The 20531-nt window shown below is 26.9% G+C and overlaps 2 protein-coding genes across 9 annotated transcripts in view; one reads left to right on the forward strand and one right to left on the reverse strand.

Moving 5' to 3' along the window:
• LOC107439260 (coiled-coil domain-containing protein 92) overlaps positions 1–16915 on the reverse strand; it is an 879443-nt gene extending 862528 nt beyond the window's left edge. Inside the window, exons 1-6 of one of the 5 annotated variants that reach the window (XM_071181958.1) lie at positions 16709–16889; positions 16487–16600; positions 16202–16295; positions 10333–10581; positions 6673–6720; positions 4381–5491 (exon numbers count right to left, since the gene is read on the reverse strand). In XM_071181958.1, the coding sequence (XP_071038059.1) occupies positions 4794–5491; positions 6673–6720; positions 10333–10561 (975 nt within the window). In that variant the 5' untranslated portion in view covers positions 10562–10581; positions 16202–16295; positions 16487–16600; positions 16709–16889 and the 3' untranslated portion in view covers positions 4381–4793. Of the gene's footprint in view, positions 1–4380; positions 5492–6672; positions 6721–10332; positions 10582–16201; positions 16296–16486; positions 16623–16708 lie in introns of those variants that run through there. The other 4 variants (XM_071181955.1, XM_071181957.1, XM_071181959.1 and 1 more) reach the window with 4 other exon arrangements.
• A 177-nt stretch (positions 16916–17092) lies between these two features.
• Positions 17093–20531, forward strand: part of LOC107439259 (uncharacterized) — a 52597-nt gene continuing 49158 nt past the window's right edge. The window contains exon 1 of one of the 4 annotated variants that reach the window (XM_016051782.3): positions 17093–17214. The gene's annotated coding sequence lies outside the window, so the exon portion shown is untranslated. Of the gene's footprint in view, positions 17569–20531 lie in introns of all 4 variants that reach the window. The other 3 variants (XM_016051783.3, XM_071181953.1, XM_071181954.1) reach the window with 3 other exon arrangements.

Here is a 20531-nt window from a genome sequence, read left to right on the forward strand (position 1 = left end):
TTCTCTCAAAAGATCCAGGTTATGTGTCCAAATAAAATTTGAAAAACTCAAAAGGCTAAATCAATTTCAGTTATAAAATGGGAATAAACCTGCAAGTGATGTAGTGCGGGTATCTCGAACCTGATCGGTTGTTAAAATATAGCTTTGTTTACGTTAGCAACTGTTCTTTCTATTCTATTTCGAGTTAACGTACCCTGACAAGTATCAATTCTTTTAAGTGATACATTCTATAATCCTACATAAAGATTCTTTCACAAATATTTCTTTCTTAACACAAAGACAGGTAGGAAACCATGTAAAATATAAACAAACTAATTATGTATCGAAGTTGCAAGGTTCACAAACAAATATATATCAGGATAACGATAAAATATTTAAACATATAATAAATCTAATATAGAATTATATTTAAACAAATTCAATGTATTTACGGCGTTGTATTTAATTAATTTCTCATTAATTAACATTCTAACTCACGTGTAAAAACTCCGCTCAACATTGACGTCATAGATCACGTCACATGTGTGGGTATGTTTGATCTTCTCCTCGAAGTACAAGTACTCAATTTTAAGATTTACTAACCCCTCATCTAGTTCCAGAATAAATTTTGATGAATAATCCACTGTTTAGGAGAGATGTTAAATAATTTACTTTCAGGAGAAAATTTTCTAACGCCTTCATCGTTGTTATACAACGAAGAGATTCATAAAATTGTTTTTCCCATGATTTCTAAGCAACTAATGTGCCGGAGAAAACATTTTCCCTAAGCACTACACGCTTTTCATTTGTAAGACAGATTAAAAAAAAAAAAAAATAGAAAAGTCATAAACATTTATTCTTCCACTATAAAAAAATAATACACTTTGTCAGGACCACAATAAGATCACAGGTTGAAATGCATTGCCATATTTAAAAGCAGTTTTTTCACTTCACAATATCAAATGCAAAACAAAATTCTTTCACAAGAAATCTAAAATCATTAAGAAAACACAAAATGAGTATATCGCAAACTTTTGTCTATCACATTTGTTCAGCAAACCAATAAAGGGAAAACCAGACCTCTCAACTCTTAATGCCCTAAGTTTAGAAAACATATTTTACTTACAAATAATGACGAATATTGTATTGACCTATCAACATGGATAGGAAAAATCCAGTAGAGCTTACAAAATAACATAAATTTCATGATAACTGTTGCATAATATACTAAATATTTTACATAGAGGGAATTTTAGGGATTTTTATTGTCATCAAAATACAGAAACTTTTTTACACACTAACTAAGCTTTTTAACTTTAATACTATAACTAATGATATCATAACACTCATAAATGGTCTGCAATATTTTCCATTTATGATTGGCATTAAATGAATTTGAAATATTTTTTTTATAATGTTAACTCCTAATCTCAAATAGTAGTAGACATGTAAATCATTACTGATATTTAAAAGATTTTATAATTTAAAAAGAAAGTTTGAATAAAAATAAACTGAAATTTTCAGAACAAAGGAAAAGAAAAGCTTTAAACTGATTATTATAAGTAAGGCTCGCTTCCTTATGTATTAGCAATACTTATTTAAATATTCAAACAAGTAAGAAATTGCGTAATAATTCTATTCCAAAAGGGATTTTTTTTTTCGAAAATTTACACAATTCTAAAATGTCCTAAACCAGGAGAATATTTATTATACCGGTAGACTAAGAGAAAATGGCAAAATCCAGTAGAGTTGGCAGCTATGTATAAATATATAATTTATAAAAATCATTGACACTTGCTAACATGATAAGGAGAAAATTTCAGTAGATTTTATGAAAAAAACATAAAATACACACAACTTATTTTGCTTTGGTTAAAAATGTTTCACATTTAGAGAACATGTATGGTGATCAAGTAGAAGAATTAAAAACATAAAAAATATGCTTATAGCTACAAATTTAAATTGATTGAAATGTTTTCTGTTCATGACTGAGAGTAAATAAAATTGAATATATTATTTCATGTCTGTTATATTCTTAAACTTATAATTTTGAAAGAAAATTATTATTAGAAAGAAAATTATTATTTTTTTCTTTATAAAACGAAAAGAAAATGGTTTAAAATTGTTGTCAGCACATTCTTATTAGACAGATAAAATGGTGCCCATAAGTTACAAAGAAGAAACCTTTGATGCCATCAACATAAAATTATTATAACAGCACTTACATGTGTGTAAATGATTTAGTTATCTCTTATTGAAGGGCAGTTATTATTCTGATTTATTTTATTGATAGAGGTATTTAAGATACATTAAAATGTTTTGAACCATAACACTAATTGTATGTGTATATCTTAATTTGTCATTTTAGCTATTTTTGTTATAAATGGAAAGTAAGAATCTGGACAATCCTTCTCCAAATTCAAAACTTAAAACTAGAAGCATTGTTCCTTTACATTAAGTTATTCAATAATATTACTTTATTATGCAAAATTTTTTAATAAACATATTGAATCACTACCTCACAATTAAAAGGTAAATAAGTTATATTTAGTTTTATAATACATTTTATGTATAAATGTGTACAGTAATTTATGCAGTTAAAATTACTATTACAAAATAATTGCAAGTATAAAAAAAGTAATTATTTAAAATTGCGAAGAAATACACGAAATTATTTTTTATAACATTATTGAAATAATGTCTTTGAAAAGCATAGCTAATTAATTAAACAATAAGTTGAATAAATAATTTTTTTCAGTAATTACCCCTATTTTATTTTAGAGAGTGGGAATACAAAATCCCATATAGTAATATAAAACTTATCTAAATACTTAAAAAACAAATTAGTTGAGTCAATCTATATTTAATGAGATTTTTCTTTCACTAATTATCCCAACTTCATTTAGGGAATAACCCAGTAACCAACCCAATTTCAGTTTAACGAGTCTTTCCTTTTGAACTCATAATGCTTAGATATATTCCTAAACAAGCATTACAAATATTTGGATCTCATGACCAAATAAAATAAAGATAGTAAATGATATTAATTAAATGTTATCAATTTTAAGTGAAAGAATTGGTGGAAGTAATTACTTAAATATGTGATTTGAAATTTTCATGCCATAATATCATGTTAAAAATATTGAATTATTTCAGCCAAATAGAAGGAGGTACAAATCAAATATACCACATTGATTTAATAGTTATTTTACACATCTGAATTTGTAAGGAAATCTGACTCAGCCATATTTAATTGGAAAATTAAAAAAAAAAACCCAAACATTTCTAGAGCGAACTATTTTTTAAATTCCCGTGATTTTGAAAATACTTTTTATATTATCAATTTTAAATTATATCTGAAGCCACTCCAAATCGCTAAGGAATTTCTTAATTTCAAAGTTATGTCTTGCTCTTGCAATTCTGAGTTTTTAAAAAAAAAACAATGTGCGTGATTGAGAGCGCATGCAGAAAAAAAAGAGGAGAGTTGCTTTTAGAGAAGGAATAAATATCTTATTAACGAGATTTTGCGAAAAATTGAAATTAGCGAAACTAGGCAAGAATTCCGATTGAGATTAAAGGCTATGGAAGATCACGGGCGTTTCCTTCGTCTCCGGTACACGGGGAAGACAATCTTTTGAAAACAATTCTGCAAAAAAAAAATAAATACTTATTTTTTAAAAATTCAGCTCAAAATTCTGCAAAATTTCAGAAGATAAAAAACCAAATTTTATTATTTCCCAAATGAAAAATCTTTCTGAAAGAATTCTATGAAGTTCCACAACAATGTCACAGGTATTCTGCACACAGGGGTGACATGCTATTCACTTAAGAGGGGGGAAAAACATTCAACACGATTTTTAAAAAAGTAAGTAAAATATTTTATAAAAGAAAATTTTTCCTACAGATGAAGCATATTTTCTTAAGTAATTCTGTTTTTTGTGTCAAAATCTAGCACTCCTGCATCACACTAAACAGCTATAGGCCAATGAAAGCTTTATGCTTGTGGTTCTCACTCCCATTCAAATAACCATAAACAGTGCAAGTATAAAAGCTTTACATATGCATTATGTTCCAAACTGCTGGACCAATAAAGAGTTGCTGATTATCAATAGGGGAGTAAGGCCCAAAAATTGCTAAAGTCAATGCATATATACAATCTGTCAATAAGTATTTGGACACCCATTATCAAGATAAAATAGTTATCTGGGGGTATTTCTCTTGGTGTGGACCTTTTCTTCAAATGACTGAGTGTGTCCTATATTGTAGCAGTTTTATAGGTTAAACCCATGCTACTTCAAGGACAAAAATGCCAGCTGTATTCTTGAGAGGTTAAGCATAGACTGGTAAGAAGACAATAGGATTAACCCAATGGATTGATCACCATGCCAAATGAAGGGGTGCAATAGTCTAAAAGTTGATTACATATTACCTCAAACTGAGTGGAAGAAAATACCAAGAGTCATAATGCTAGGACTTGTGGAGAGTATTCTTCCTTGAGTTGCGCATATAATCGGCTCTTGTGGGAGATTTACAAACGATTGCATAGGAATAAAATTTTGTTTTACTTTCTATCGTAAGTATCCAAATATTTCTTGGCAGATAGAGTATACAACGGTACATAAAAATGAAAAGAATAAATTATTAAGTCATAAAAGCTATCTGCATAAAAACTATATAATAAATAAATAAATTACCGAGTCACAAAACCTATACAGAAATGAAACTTTGGGTACAAAATTAAGAACTTTGTGTCAATTTGTAGGGCTGACAAACTCTCTCAATTTCAAACTCGAACTAAATACCCACAAAAGAAATCAAGTCATATTCGTCCTCTTAAGGGGCATCTCGGGTGATTGTATTTGATCGATGGCCAATGAATCGGCTGCCACTTGGTTGGGGTATCCGTGGACTCTCAACTGCTGTCGCACGAGTTGGCGGTTTGAAACGGTTGGCAGGCCAGTGATGGGCGGCAGTTTGACCGTTGTTTTAGATGCAAGTTTCTTCTTGTACTCCCCCTGAGTGTGATGGCCTAGACCTTCATCGTCAGACACACTTTTATCAGAGAGGGAAGAATATGAGGAATAACTCTGGTATTGAGATTCATAAGATGTGAGTGATCCTTGCATTTCAGATGGAAGATCCTCTTTGCTCAAATGCTCTACGCGAGGAGGGTGGATTTTGGAATGAGGCACAGAAGTGGACGTTGAAGGATGGTTAGAGGAGGTGAAACTGAAGCGGCGCCAGAAGTTGCCCTTTTTTCTTCTTGCACCTTGAGCTGAGGTGAGCTGGGTAATGGTGTTGCATTTGGCCTCCAACTCTTTCTCGAGGCTAAGTATGGTTTCGTCTCTTTGTTCCAGTTCCTGGTGGTGTTGCCACAATGCTAACTTTTCTTTTTGGTCAAGAATGTCAATGGCTTGGTGACTTTCGTTCAGCTTCCGTCTTAGTTCTGTGTTCTCTTTTAATAAATTCTCAACCTTCTGCTCAAGAGTTTTTGGACTACATTTGAAAAATTCTGAAATAAAAGACACAATTATTTTATAATTATGTAAATATTTTGAATGCTACTAAAAAAGAGGCACTATTATATAGGTGATCAATGGGTTAAAAACATATTTTGTATAATTTAACTCTCAAAAGTGTAATAAAGATTAAAAGATTTTTCTTTATTCCTAATATTGGGAAAATAAATTACTTTTAAGACGGGAAAAAATGTATATAGTATAATTTATACTGCATATTAGAAAATTAAAAATAAAAAAGAAGTCAAAATGAATTTGACAATTTGCAAATATATAATAGTTTTTTCATATATATAATAATTTTTTTCCTGAAAACATGTAATATCAATTAACTTATAATTTCTGCAGCAATCATCAGAGATAAAAGAGAGATTTTGCTAATTTACTTTTAATTGTGCCCACAAGATTAAAAGAAACTGCATATTCGAGTTTTTTTTATTTTCAGATCTTATGCATTTTTGTATTTTTTTGCATGGTTTTACAAAGTTTCAAGTATGATGTTCATAGCTGTTGAATGTTGTTTGCTGTTCTTTGAATTAACAACATGAACATGTTACAGATAGATAAAGAAGAATGCTATCACAAAATGAAGATAACAGATTCTTTATTACAAAATGTTAAAATGATGTATATAATTTTACAATGATTGGTTGATTTAATAGAAAAAATTAATTTTATTGGTATAAGTTTAAAATTACGGCAGTTCGATTGCATTAAGTCCATAAGAAAATAAATATTTTTTAGTTGTTTTAAATTATTGAATATATTTATTTTAATAATACAATTAGTTCGTAATTTATTGATACCTTTTATACATATACATTTCATTGTTAATAACGTAATACAATGTAATAGATACTTCAAAAATTATTCTTTCAATAAATATCTTAAGAAGTGCAGCGAACAAAAACTAAGTGCTTTAAAATATTGCCCCAGCCCTGCAATAAAATTAAAAAAGTATATACAAAAACAAAATTACATAAAAAATTAACATTTACAAAAAACAGTAATCAAGCATATCATTTTAAGAAATTATTTAAAACTGAGATTAAAAACAGTTATTGTTTCAAAGAGGATTGATTTTAAAAACTAAACAGTAAATAAACAAACATGTTTTCAAAATAAATAAGGTCAAATTGATCAACACTATTAAAAAACCAAAAACTTAACCAACCATTATCAGGAAGAATACATCCAATAACTTCACACCGAAATTGAAGATCTATAAAAAATAAATACCAATGTTAGAATGATACTCAGTAAAAAATCACTTTGATATATAGAAAAAAAATTCCTGTTATATTAAAGAATAAATTATTTAGACAAATGCATAGTATACAGTAAAATATTCATCACAGGAGTCAAGGTTAGCCGGCTTAAATAAAAATGGTTAAAAACTAGACGAATTTAAGAAACTATTGTTTTTAATAGAAATGATTAACTTAAGATAATTACTTAAAAATTTTATTCTCATTAACAATAACATAAATTAAAAGTAATGTACAGAGTTTGTATTTCATTAATAGTGTTATTTTTTATGTGCATTTTTGTTATCTTAAAACTTGATATTTTCTAAGGCGAAGAGCATGAAACTTACTTTTAAGGCTGTGATATTTGAATTTCTGAGTGGTTAAAAATGGGTATATCTTCAGTCGTTATAAATTAAATGTTCTATCTTATCTAAAATATTTTGTATGTTGCTTTATAAATACAGTTAAATTCGTTTAATGAAAACACAATTTCATGAGTTACCAGAATTGATGAGGACATTTTAATAAATCGTCAATTTCTTATTTAAAAAGTTTTATGAAGTTATGCTATTGCCATCATAGCTTTGATTTATTGACTAGTTTTTTTTTTATAAACTTTTTGAAATTTAGTATATTGAAGTTTTTAGAAAAGAAATAGGTTATTTTCTGAAATTTCATTCCCTTTAATAGTGATTTAATATTTTCTTAAGTTAAAATTGCTAAAAAAAATTTAATTTATTGATAGGTAATGAAAAGCAACAATGAGAGCTTCTCTTAAACCCCTCAATTATATGACCAGTTGAGCCATGCATTTATTGCTACAATAAATATGTAAGCTATATGAAATATAGCACTGAAATTTACTGTTGCATCTCAGAATGCTATAATTGATAGTAAGTCTAACTGCAAAAGTTTAAAAAAAGAGGCAGGCCTGTCTTTATGATAATTGGTTTCATGCTCAAAACAGTTATAATAGTTAAAACTGCGAAATTTAAGCTGAAAAATAAGAGACTGTATGTTCAAATCTTTGTATGTTCAAATGGTCGATGCATTGTTTTAAAATAGATATAATATAAATTTTTAAAAGAGAGTAGTTAATGTAGAAGCTATTTTCTCTCTATAATTTCTTCCCTCTATAATTTTTCTCACTATAATTTCTACTCACTATAATTTTTGCTCATTATAATTTCTTCATTTAAGTATTACATATCAAGCTCATTTGTGTAAATAGTTTTGACCAACTCTTATTTAAACAGAAAATTGCCTAGACCTTTACATTCTCTATAACATGACATAACTATAACACGATTGAAACAAATATAGTTCAAGACATTATTTGAAAATAAATTATGCAAGTAATTTATACACAGTTAAAAAATAATGAAATTAATTTTACTCTGAGAAACATTAAAACCTGCTATAATTTAATAATTTTTATATAAGATAGAGTGCCCCAAAATTTCAAACATTTATTAATTTGAAATTATACACATACTATTCAATATTTGATTTATCAAGCCAAATTGACATTGTTCATATTACACTTAAGAATAAGTTATTACCGATTGCAAGCCTCACAGCGGGCAAAAGAAAAAATATCATGGCATTTTTCAATAAAATCAGGAGATTTGAACAGTATACTACATATATACCAGATTACTTTTAAAAAGAGAAAACAACAAATTAAAATATATATATATATATGTGTGATAACAATTTGCTCTACTTAAGTATAACTAAACCAAATTTTATCGCAAAAGAATAATAATATACATTATTTTATTTCAAAATCACTTTGTTTACTAAATGAGTTAGAGCAGATTCAGTATAACTTTACAATACTGAAATTTTATTATACATTGATTAAACAACTAATAATAATTAGAAAACAATACACAGAAAATTTTTATTGTACTCTTATATAAAAAATAATCAGTATTAATAAGTTAATGAATGTTCCCTCATATCAATATTTACTTAAAATTTATAATTCAGTTTATGAACTTTTTAATAAAATAAATTTTATGTAGTTAATTAATTTTACTTTCTGTACAAAATTTAGTAGATGATCCCACAATGCACTACATAAAAATTCTAGGATATGATTAAAATCAACCAGTTTTAAAATCAGATGAAAGAGACAAATCAATAATTGCTAACTACAACTATCCCTTATAAGGATTTTTACTACAATTGTATAAATATGTGTATGGTCTCTGAATTTTTCTTTTCTTTTCTTTTTTTTGTTAATGGCAGGCACTTGTGTCTATTTCCCCATTGGCCTTAGAAATGCCAGAATTGCTACTCTCTTTTCGTTACCCAGTGAGCACCAATGGCTAAACCACGGTGGTGGAGTAGCGTCGCGCACGTCATACAACCACAAACCCGTTTATATGGGGGGTTATATTTACACACAATCACACAGAAGAAAAAGATATAGAACACAGAGAGAGAAAGAAACGTCCATGCCCAGAGCGGGATTCGAATCTGCAAAAATCGGCTACGCAGTCAGGCACGCTAACCACTCGGCCACCCAGTCGGCTTCTTGAAAATATAAAATTATTGATTTGAGTTTTTTTTTTGTTGATAAAATGATGGAGTTTCTAAATAGTTGGAAATTTTGAATCTGGCAGGTAAGACTATATAACTGAACCATGAATTACATTAGAAGGCAGTTCTTAAGTTTGAAATTTTGAATTTTTAGATTTTTAATAAGATTATTATTGTAATTCAATTATTGTAATCCTATGAAATGATACACAATTACTATATAGATGGGCTGAAAAAAATTGATTGCTCAAATTAATGATTTAAAAATCTAATTTCTATTAGTAGAAAAAGAAATTTTCTGTACAGACAAAAGTCAGAACAAAAATATTTTTGATCTATAAAATCAGGAGAATCAAAACAACTAAGAATCAGAGTTCTCTCTAGGAATGAGAAAGGGCACTTTGAGTTTTGAAAGGGCACTTTCTTAACATTGTAAAAATTTATCAAAATGTGTAATCTTATGTAATATTAACTGAATTTGATCCTCAACAATTTTTAAATTATCCTCTTAGATTATTTTATGTGTGTTTTTCAACAAGTAATTCTCACTATCATCGAAATAAGAGAAAAATTTGTAGTTTGTAAAAAATAAATAAAGACAATCACTATGCACAAATGTTTTTCAAATAAAGTAAAGTAAGTAAAAAATAAATGATTATTGATAAATAACTTGAAAGCTTTTGTCGTAATTTAAACTTAAAATTATAAGAAAATAAACATTTAAAGATGCCTTTTTATTATTTTTAAAAAAGGTATTTAAAAAATAATTTTAAAATTTAAAACCATAATGTAAAAAATTCATTAATATACTCTCAAAAAAAGAGAAAATTGTAAAAATTCAACTAGTTGGAAATAATCCTAATAAAATAAATGTTTGTGTTTAATGAAATAAATGAATTAAACCTATAAACACATAGGGAGAACACTGCTTCGAATTCAGAAATTTTTTTTTCCTGCATTATATCCGCGTTTTATATATACATAAAAAAATAGTAAAATAAACTTATTTATGCAAATTTAAAGAAAATACAGACCTCTGCAAAGATTTTGTAGACTTTCGATTTCCTCATGAAGACCTTTTAATAAAATGGCATGCTCATTTTGTAGAAAGGTTATACTTTGTTTAGCAGCTAAAAGTTGTTCTCTAATACTGATTTCATTACAGCTGTCTTCACAGAATGGAACACCATCCTCAGCTGTATCCAACAGCCCATTGGCACATTTTTTGGTTAAAACACAATTAGAAGACACATCCTGTGTCATTTCGTCAATTTTATGAAATTCTGTAGAAAAAGTAAACAATTATAAGAGTTATGTCTACACAAATTCAGACTAAAAAAAAATTAAAATCATTATTAAGATTTCACTTCAATTTTAGAAATAAAATCTGCTAACTTATCCAGGAAAACTTAAACTAATTTCCAGATTAAAATTTTGCTACATATATGTATACACACAGCAAACTTTCATTACCAATACGAAACTTTTTTAAATTCAAAATGCAACAAAGCTTACCTTTTGATAGAAAATGTGCAATAGATTAAATTTTGTAAAGAAACAAAATTTTTATTCAGCAAAGGTAACATGTAGGTATAGTAATCAAGTATAGGACTGGGTGATACGTCAATTCATTGGAAAACACTGATGTTGTGTAATCATTGACGACCCGATGCTTAGGTTTGCGTCTTTTACGAAGCATCAGAAGAGCGATTCTTCAGATTCAACATCGATGTTCGCAAGCTTGCAAACACCATTTCCGCCGATCACGAGGCGACATAGATTGCCGTGACGATCTTTTCCCATGTGTTTCTTCCGTCGCGAATTATCAAGTAGCGCTGTGCTGATACAATGAATTCCGAAGTGACTAGGAGTGAAACTAACTCATCGCCAATGGAGGATGAAAAGGTGCTTTTTTCAATTCGTGCAAATCCAAGAAAAGAAAGTGATTTTCTGAGGATTATTTATGTTTTGTTATTTTATAATACTTTGAGATCATTTTTGTCTTGTTGAAGAAAAGATCGTTTTTGATCAGTTCCGAAAAGACTTCTTGTTTATTTTATTTTTTTAACCTATTTTTCTTTGTTAAATCTGAAGAATGCATTCCTTTTATTTGGATAAAATGCTTTCATTAATAATTTTGTATAAAGCTGCAATTTTGCATATTGACTACGTTTTCAATTATTAAAAAGTGATTATTATTATTGTTACAAAATATAAAAAATCTAATATTTTCGCAAAAAATTTTGGCAAACCAGTTTTTAAACTTATCAAACGCAAATTTTCTTTTTAAGACAGTCGTTTCGTTTTTATTTCTTCAGCATATTCTTTTTCGACTTGATTGCTTTTCGATCTTCCCTATTTATAACGATTTTTATAAGAGTGTGCAGTTAAATTTCATTTTCACGGAATATAGATTAGCAACATAATAATACATTAGGTTAGCAATAATTCTGAAAATAAATTTTAAAAAAATTGATTTTTACAATATTGAAGCCATAATAATTTCTTTTGTATCCTTTTCCAAGAAATTTTATTTTAATACTAGTTTTTTGCTATTTCCTCAAAAATATTGAAGGTTACTACCTTCAATATTTCTACTGCACTCAATAAATTATGGAAGGATATTCTTCAAGAAATTCTAGAGAATGAAAGACCAAGAGGTTATACGCATCGGCTGTTCTAAGTTTTCTATCTTTCGCAATCCATCATTTTTTAAAAATCTTTTTCTATTCCGTTCTTCATTTTTCTGTTTATAAAGATTTTTAAAATTGTTGGCTCAATGCACATTTTAAAATTTTATTTTATTTTTACAGTTGGCTGACATACTTTGGGGCAGGCTAATACTTTTGGTCTATTGATCGGATTTTTACATATTAGGACTTAATCTTTAGTAGTTTGAGGGAGAGACCTCAAATATGCTAATTAGTTTAAGCAGACAATATATTTAATTACAAAGTGAGGCACAAAAACGTACATATCTGAATAAATTTTTTGACGGATTGTGATTCCTGACCCTCAAAATATAAGGCGTAGCCGTAATCTGAGAAATATAGTCCAAATTATTTGGTCAGGAGAGCGATCGAAAGTTAGGATCTCTTGATGTCAATGCTACTTTTTGCGTATTTCATCATATCTCGAAAACTTTTTACTCGAATTGAAACATTTTAACACAAAATTATAAAATTTGTTTATCCAAAGATAATTTTATGCAAAAATGATTTTAATTCATTTTTTTTATTAGTAATAGTCAAAAAAAGTTTGATTGTAAGGTATAATTTTTTTTTTTAAAGAATATAATTTTTTTTTCATACACTGCACTCTATCCACAAATATCAAATATTAATTGCTAAAATATTCATGTTAAGATAAATTTATTACAATATAAAAGCCGAAAAAAATGCATTAATTTCTTCTAATTTTATTTNTATAAGATCGAAACAAATCATTTTTTATTTTAAAATAAAAAAAGTTAAAAGAAATTAGTTTAATAGTTTCTGAAAAATAAATTTCAAAAAATCAGACTTTTTGAAATTCGATCACTAAGTCAAAAGTAATTTTTTTTTCATACACTGTACTCTATCCACAAATATCAAATATTAATTGCTAAAATATTCATGTTAAGATAAATTTATTACAATATAAAAGCCGAAAAAAATGCATTAATTTCTTCTAATTTTATTTTCTAGAAAAATTATTTCCTAATGTAATAATTTTTTAATGTGTTTTTGTCTAAAATACCTAACCATCTTTAAGAATGTTGAAAATTAACAATAATTTTTGTTGGCCAAGGTTGAAACACTATTTCTATTTTTTCTTTTCTTACCTTTCTTAATTCATCCTTAAAGATAATTGACTCATTTTTTTCAAAGCTGCATGTAAAATTTTAATGAATTATTCGTTTCACTAGTTAACTATTTATTCAATACCTTCTTTCTTTAATTTAAAAACTTGCGATTTTTTTCAGCAAAATCTGAAGGTTGAAAAGATGTGTTTTGTTTAAATTGAAAAAGACAGTCTAGTGAATTATTTTAATCCAAAAGAAGAAAATAATCAAAATAAAATAATAAATAGAAAAAAATAGAAAAAAAAACCCATTACAATAAATATTTTTTACTAAACATTGATATACCAGGCTATAAAATCATACATTTAATTTACTCCTATCTTACTTTTTTCCCTATTGATGATATTTTTTATATAACTTTATCGAAATTAAAAACAACATTCAATTATAAATCACTTAGTTGTTTATATAAACTTATAAAATGAATATAATTCGTATAATGTTAGTTAGATGCATTTTGGCAGATTTTCACTTTTTATAAATTTTATCTGAATATCCCTCTCTCGAAATCTTACTCCCTTTTTTCTCCAAGCACACTAAGTTTAAATTTTAAAAATCTGATATATATATTTAAAATTTCAGTTTTAGTCTTACTTTACAGTAGCATCAAATAAATAAAAAGCAAAGTTGTGAAGGAATGCAAAATTTGGCAAAACCAAATGTGAAACAGTAACGTGACATCGCGATGTATCGAAGCATTTAGATGTTTGAGTGGCGATGCATCACAATGCTGAAATCTTAACATCGCCCAGTCCTACTCAAGTTTATATATTAAAGCAATATTTTACACAAAACTGGAACAATAAAAAATTTGAATTAAACATTGTTTATTAAACCCCCTATAGCCATATAGTAAGCCTTCTTATGTATTACTTACAATTTGGAATCAAAATTTATACAGAATCGAATATGGATATGCTCTAACTTATAACAGTTCTACCAACAATTAAAGTTTCCTGCGTGAGAAGTTTCAGCTATCATAATAGACTAGAGATAGGTCACTGAGACTCTTTGAAGAATAAGACACATTTTAGAGTAGATAGGCAGTAGACAAGACAGTTTCATATGCACGTATGAAATGTTAAAAATAATAGAACATTTCTAATGCTTTAATTTCTGATTTTTTTTCCTGCTTCGTATTTTAATGATATGTGAATAGCACTGGTAACATTGAAACCTTATTTTAAACTGATATCAGTATTATTTAGTAATAATGTGTTTCAGTTTTTTATTTCTTACATTCATTCATGGTTTTGGTCACTAAAAAGTTATTTATTCAACTGTCAACTTGAAAATTGTTCATATTTTTTGTGGAAATAATGACATGCAAAAATTTTAGTCTAGTTAGCACTTAAGAACTCAAAATTCATTTAATACACTATCTATTTGATAAATACAGTTTAATAAAAAAGAAAAATATTTTTCATGACCATATATTTTATTCCATGGACAGGGCAAGGATGACTCAGCTTTTCACCCATTCAGTGGGTCGATAAAATAGCATGCTTGGGGACTAAACACTGGGGGTTCTGCATTTGGCTGACCACCAAACTGGAACTGCTCCTGCATCCCAGAGCCCAAGTTCAAGAAAACTGAGATCGGCTCAGTAGGCATTGGCTCTCTATGGGCTGTCACAGAACTGAGTTTAGTTTAGTATGTTTTATAAGATAAAAACCATTAAAAATATATTTTTGTAATCTTTTTAAATAAATTGTAAACCAGAATTTTATACCCTTTGCCTCTGTCACCTTGCGGTGGTTGCCTGTGTTTGCCTAATAAAAGGTCCAGCCCTCTTATTAAATTATAAGTCGTGCCACAATCCTCATCATCCCACTTCTTCAGCATTGTGTCCTAGTTACTTGCAAGCCCTATCTAATCTCAAATCACATTCCAAATACAATTGAGCACAAAATTTGCCTTTTCAGAATTACAAATTTTATTCTTTGACTTTTCAGACTTTTGAAATTTCCCAAAGCTTTGACTTTTGAATACTTTTTTTTTTACTTTTCAGACCTCTGAAAAACTTATTTCTCTTCTTCACATTTTTGGCACATTTCAAAATTTTTCAACATTGATCACTGAATTCATTTCTTACGCCATTGGCTTTTACAATCTTTGATATTCCCAAAGCATTGTTCCTCCAATACCTAATGCTCTTTTATTGTGTAAACTTCTCATTTGTTTTTTTCCAAATTTTCATTGCACATTATATTTTGTAAGCCATTTATACTTATTGCTAATGTAATTATTTGCGTTTTATGTATGTTTTATATGTAGAATGTATGTTCTACTCTCGTGTGCCCTTGAATAGGGCTGGTCGAGATACGAATAAACAATATATTTTATCCTTATGCCTATGATAAAGCCCATATTTTCTGTTTCAAGTTGTTAATTAGATTTTTCTTCTAAGTTATTTCTTTAGTTAAGGTGTAACTACAAAAACATTTTGCAACTATAATTTTTTAAGACTATAAGCACTTTTAATACCATAATCTCACACAAAATGTCAGTAACAAGTATTGTCCATGATCATTACTTAAGTACATTCCGAGACAATAATATATAGAGATAAGTTTTTCTTTTTCATTTACCTAAATACAGCCGAAACTGAATCATGTATTATTTAACATGATTCAGGTATTACATATTTAGCAAAGGATTGTGTGGTCAAGAATGTAAAAAAAAAATAATAATAAATAAAGAACAGGACATTAAAATGCAAGCTTAACTAAACTTGGAGAAAAGTAAAGAGCAATGAGAACAAGTACCATCTATTCCTGTCTGCATAGGTTCACTTATATTTATAGTTTGAAAAAGTTTTTTTTTTTAAACTTTTTCATTTGTAACTAATAATAAGAAATACAAAATCTTCATCAAAATATAATTCAAATTAATAACTAAAATAAACCTCTTAAATTTTGGACTGTACAGAAAATAAATATGTTTAAATAAAATAACTATTAAATATTCAAAACATTTAATTATATTGTTCAAATACGACTGTTGTAAACTATTAAATTATAGTTACATTTTTTAATGTAGGTAAAAAAAATACTTACCAATAATAGTAAAATAACCAAACAAATAAAATGAAAGAAATAATTCACATGATTCAAAACACTTGAAAGGAGTTGAAATGATAGATATTCACAACTAAGAAAAATAAAACCTCTCTTCAAAATAAAATAAATAGGCAATAGTAGGCGAGTCAATGAACTTTACTTGATTACACGATGAGTAGAAAAATATATTTTACTACTTAAAAGCGAGAGCAAAATACTGATTTTCGAAAAAATACATCCAAATTTTAACTAATATTTGAACGAAATGAAAAGTCTTCTTACCAAGCTATTTTTAGAAACAACGCCAAAAACAAAGCACAGATTGGTAATCATGCGGAACATTTCCTCACTTTAAGGCCATTATAATCTAGAAATGACCGCATTTGTAACAAATTTCTAAAACAGATAAATACTTTCATATGTACATTCTTTAAATAATATTCAAAATTATTTTTTCTCTTTATAATTTAATATTATTATAAGATCGAAACAAATCATTCATACTTTGAAAGATAAAGGTTCCAAATAAATGTTTCTTATGAATGATTAAAATAACGCATTAATAACTAAAACTAAATATGGATCAATGATTTAAATAAATTTAAAATGATGAAATTAATTAAATAAGAAAATGGATTGTAAAATATTCTTCTTTTCTTTGTTTCATAATTGTTTTTGTTGCTATGCGACAGCTAGCGATGAGCTGCCATTATTTAGTCAATTTAAGTGAAATTTTCGAAAACAAATAATAAATGAAATTATTTTGAAATAAAAAATAATTCTTTTAAACTTAAATGTCATAGTTGTTCTTTGAAAACTATTTTATGCACGAAGCTGCTTTAAATAAACAAGAAATTTATATTAATTTAAAATTATGCTATGAGGAAAGCGCTTTGAAATAACTAATATTTATAAAATGCAAGGTGGAATAAGGTAAAGGTGCATTTCGAAAGTAAATTAATGGAGGAAATGTAAACACAGCTTTTATAGGATTTTTTATTTAATATTAGGTAAATTAGTTCATAAATTGTTAACCAAATGATATTTCTTATAGAAACGATACATTTTTAACAAACAAAGTACAAACCTTTTTTTCTCATTTTCTGCTACCAATATGAAATATGATTTATAGTATTATTTAACATTTTATTGACTGAAGAAACTGCTTTATAAACGTGTCCTAGTAATTTTCATAATTAATTCGTAATCTAGTTACGGAAATATTTCTAATAACGATGCATTATTTCGATTTTTAAATTCAACTGAATTTTTCCGGATGAGTGCATCACTATTCAATATTTGTTTTAATAACGAATGTGTTATAACTATATCTGGAAAGTATTTAACTAATACCAGGAAAGAAAGTAATTGTTATTATTGTAAAACAATATTTTTGTATTTTCCACGTGTTCTGTATATTTCACTAAAGAGTCTAATTCAAATAATAAGTTATTAAAACATATAACGAATTCTGTAGTATAATTGAACTGATTATGCATTTAGCAATAACCCCTTTTTGATTGAATTCTGAGGTATTGCTGTCGGAAGAAAAGTAATAATTAGACAACAACATTTATTATAAATGAATTTGTTTTTTATATGTTGTTTATATTTTATATTACATGCAGTATATCTAATTCAAATAAGATATTCAAAAAATAAGTTTGTCCAATTTACTAGCTTATTATTAAAATAATAAGTAATATAATGGATGTGATAGTATTAATGCATTTATTATGTGTTTCAATAATTTCCTTTTTGAAGGAAGTGAGAATTTAAACTATCTGGAAAGAAAATAATTAGTCTATTTTTGCCAAAAGACTTCAGTTCTAAGAAATAAACATAACACATATGATCTTTTAAAGTATCACAAGTGATATTCATCAAGTGTCAGAGAAAAATACTGAACTTTCCTTTTTAACATGAAGAGAGACACATGGGTCAACAGCTCACTGTTTGCCAATGACAATATGTTTTATCTCTATGTTAAATAAATTACTTTTATTATATAATTTACCTAATTTTTTTCATTAAACCCTTCCATTATCACACAATCAGCAATTATTTTAAGAGAATATTTTTATATCTATATACATATATTTACAGTGTTCTCCCTAAGCATTTTTTGAAGGGCAACCCATTCTGTTTGCCCTTTCATCGAAATAAATGCTCCCGTTTTGTAAAAAAACGCTACCATCTCTTAAAAACACTGCCTTTTTACTCATACTTCATTTTGAAAAAAAAAAGAATTAATTCCCTATTTAAATAATAATTACACAATGTTAACTCTCTGTGTTAATAGGTTTAATTCTGATTACTGTCACAAATATTTACTTTGTTAGGATTATTCTCTACTGGTTATGGGGGGGGGGGATATTAATAAATTATTTAAGTGATTTAAAATTTTAAAACTAGTTCTTAGATAAATAACTTTTTTTTTTTTTAAATGCACATTTAAATGTTCATTTTCTCATAATTTTCAGTTAAAATTATAGAAAAAAGTTTTCAAGTTGTTTATCAATTAATAATTTTTTATAAGTTTTACTTTTTTGTGAAAAATAATATGCAAAAAATTTGTCTTTTAGCATGATTATACATTATTTTTATTGACTACAAATTTTTCCCTTATTTTGATAATGAGACAGAATTACTTCTTGAAATATATTCATAAAATTGTATAACAGGGTAATTTGAAAACTGTTGAAGATGAAATTTAGCTCTTACACAATATTACATATTTAGAGAATTTTTTATGGTACATATTTAGAGAATTTTTTATTTTTTATGCTCTATCAAAACTCAACAGAAGGGCCTTGATCTGTTTTATTCCTTGAAAGAACTCAGTATATATATATATTACAAAATATCACCATACTACATATTTTTTTATATTTTTTTTTAAAATTTAAACTTAGAAAGGAATACTGTCTAATATTATAAAGAGTAATGCTTTAACAAAGAGAACTAAATTGCTATATGAATTGGGGTATAACCTTTAATATACTATGAAATGGGCAATTCCCTGAAAAGTAAGACATTATGTATGATTTTCCCCCCTTCAAATTACATTGATGTATTCAATATCCTTTTTCAGTTGAAAATACAGAGAAGTTTTGTTTTTTATAATGGTCTAAAAAGTAAAATTTTTTTTTTTACCAAAAATTTATAATTTCAATGTCAATTTCTTAACACCAATTCATATTGTAATTTTGTTTCCTTTTTGAAGTATTTATTTTTTTATAACTATAAGTATTCTTTTTTCAGTTTATGTTCAAAGAATTGTAAAAAAATATGTACTTCTGTGATAAAAAGTGTTAACTTAATTGTTCTTTGAAGCATAACAAGGATAACAAAAACTTAAATTTCTCTAAAATTCTAATTTTTTTTTAAAATAAAAATATCCATATGGATGTGCTGCTTACTTTTATTTATACTATCGCCAAAGGTTTCCAATTGGTTCATACAATTTTTTGCAATTATTCTAAATTTAACTAAGCATTACGAAAATAACCACTAACTTTTTTGTATATTAAATTATTTTTGTCATTTAAACTAGGTGCGATATCTACAAGAAGATTGAAGTTTTATAAAGTAGCTAAATTTAAATTCAACATAAATGAGCAAAACAAAATAACAAAAAATTTTGATCAGAATAATAAATCCTTGTTGTAGATAATAATTTTATAGAATATCTAAGAACAAATTTAAAAGCACCAAACTTATTCAATTTGGTAAGAAAGTGCAAAAACGTAACAACCAAAATAACTTTTGATTTATTGATTGTATTTTTGCTTGCTAGAAGTCAATTTTTTGATTTAAAGGTGTGATCCCAAATATGCCAATCAATTAGTACAGATAAAATTTAAAATTACTAAATGAGATACGAAAACATACTTTCTCTTAAGTTAATAAGCCTTTTTGATGACCAATTTGGATTTCTTATTAAAACATGGGAGGTCGCCACAATCTGGGAAATATGCCCCAATTGTTAGGTCTGGAAAGCTAGTTCCCAATTGTTAATTACACTTCGCATAATTCCCTATTTCCTTAGGACTTTTTTAAGCGAATGGAAACATTTTTGCACACAATTGTCAAACTTATTTATCCAAAGATAATTTCATGCAAAAAATAATTTTAGATAATTATTCATTATTTCATATTTTATTTATTAAGAGTTGAAAATTTTTTAATTAGGTGGTTTACAGTTTTCATCTTTTCAAAAAATGTTATTTTACATTGCAAAATGTATTATTTGATTAAACATGCTACTTTTTTTTAAATTTGATAATGGAGTATAATTTCTACAGGAAAAATTGGAAATGTCCTA

The sequence above is a fragment of the Parasteatoda tepidariorum genome, chromosome 6, assembly GCF_043381705.1.
Source record: "Parasteatoda tepidariorum isolate YZ-2023 chromosome 6, CAS_Ptep_4.0, whole genome shotgun sequence".
Classification (NCBI taxonomy): Eukaryota; Metazoa; Arthropoda; class Arachnida; order Araneae; family Theridiidae; genus Parasteatoda; species Parasteatoda tepidariorum.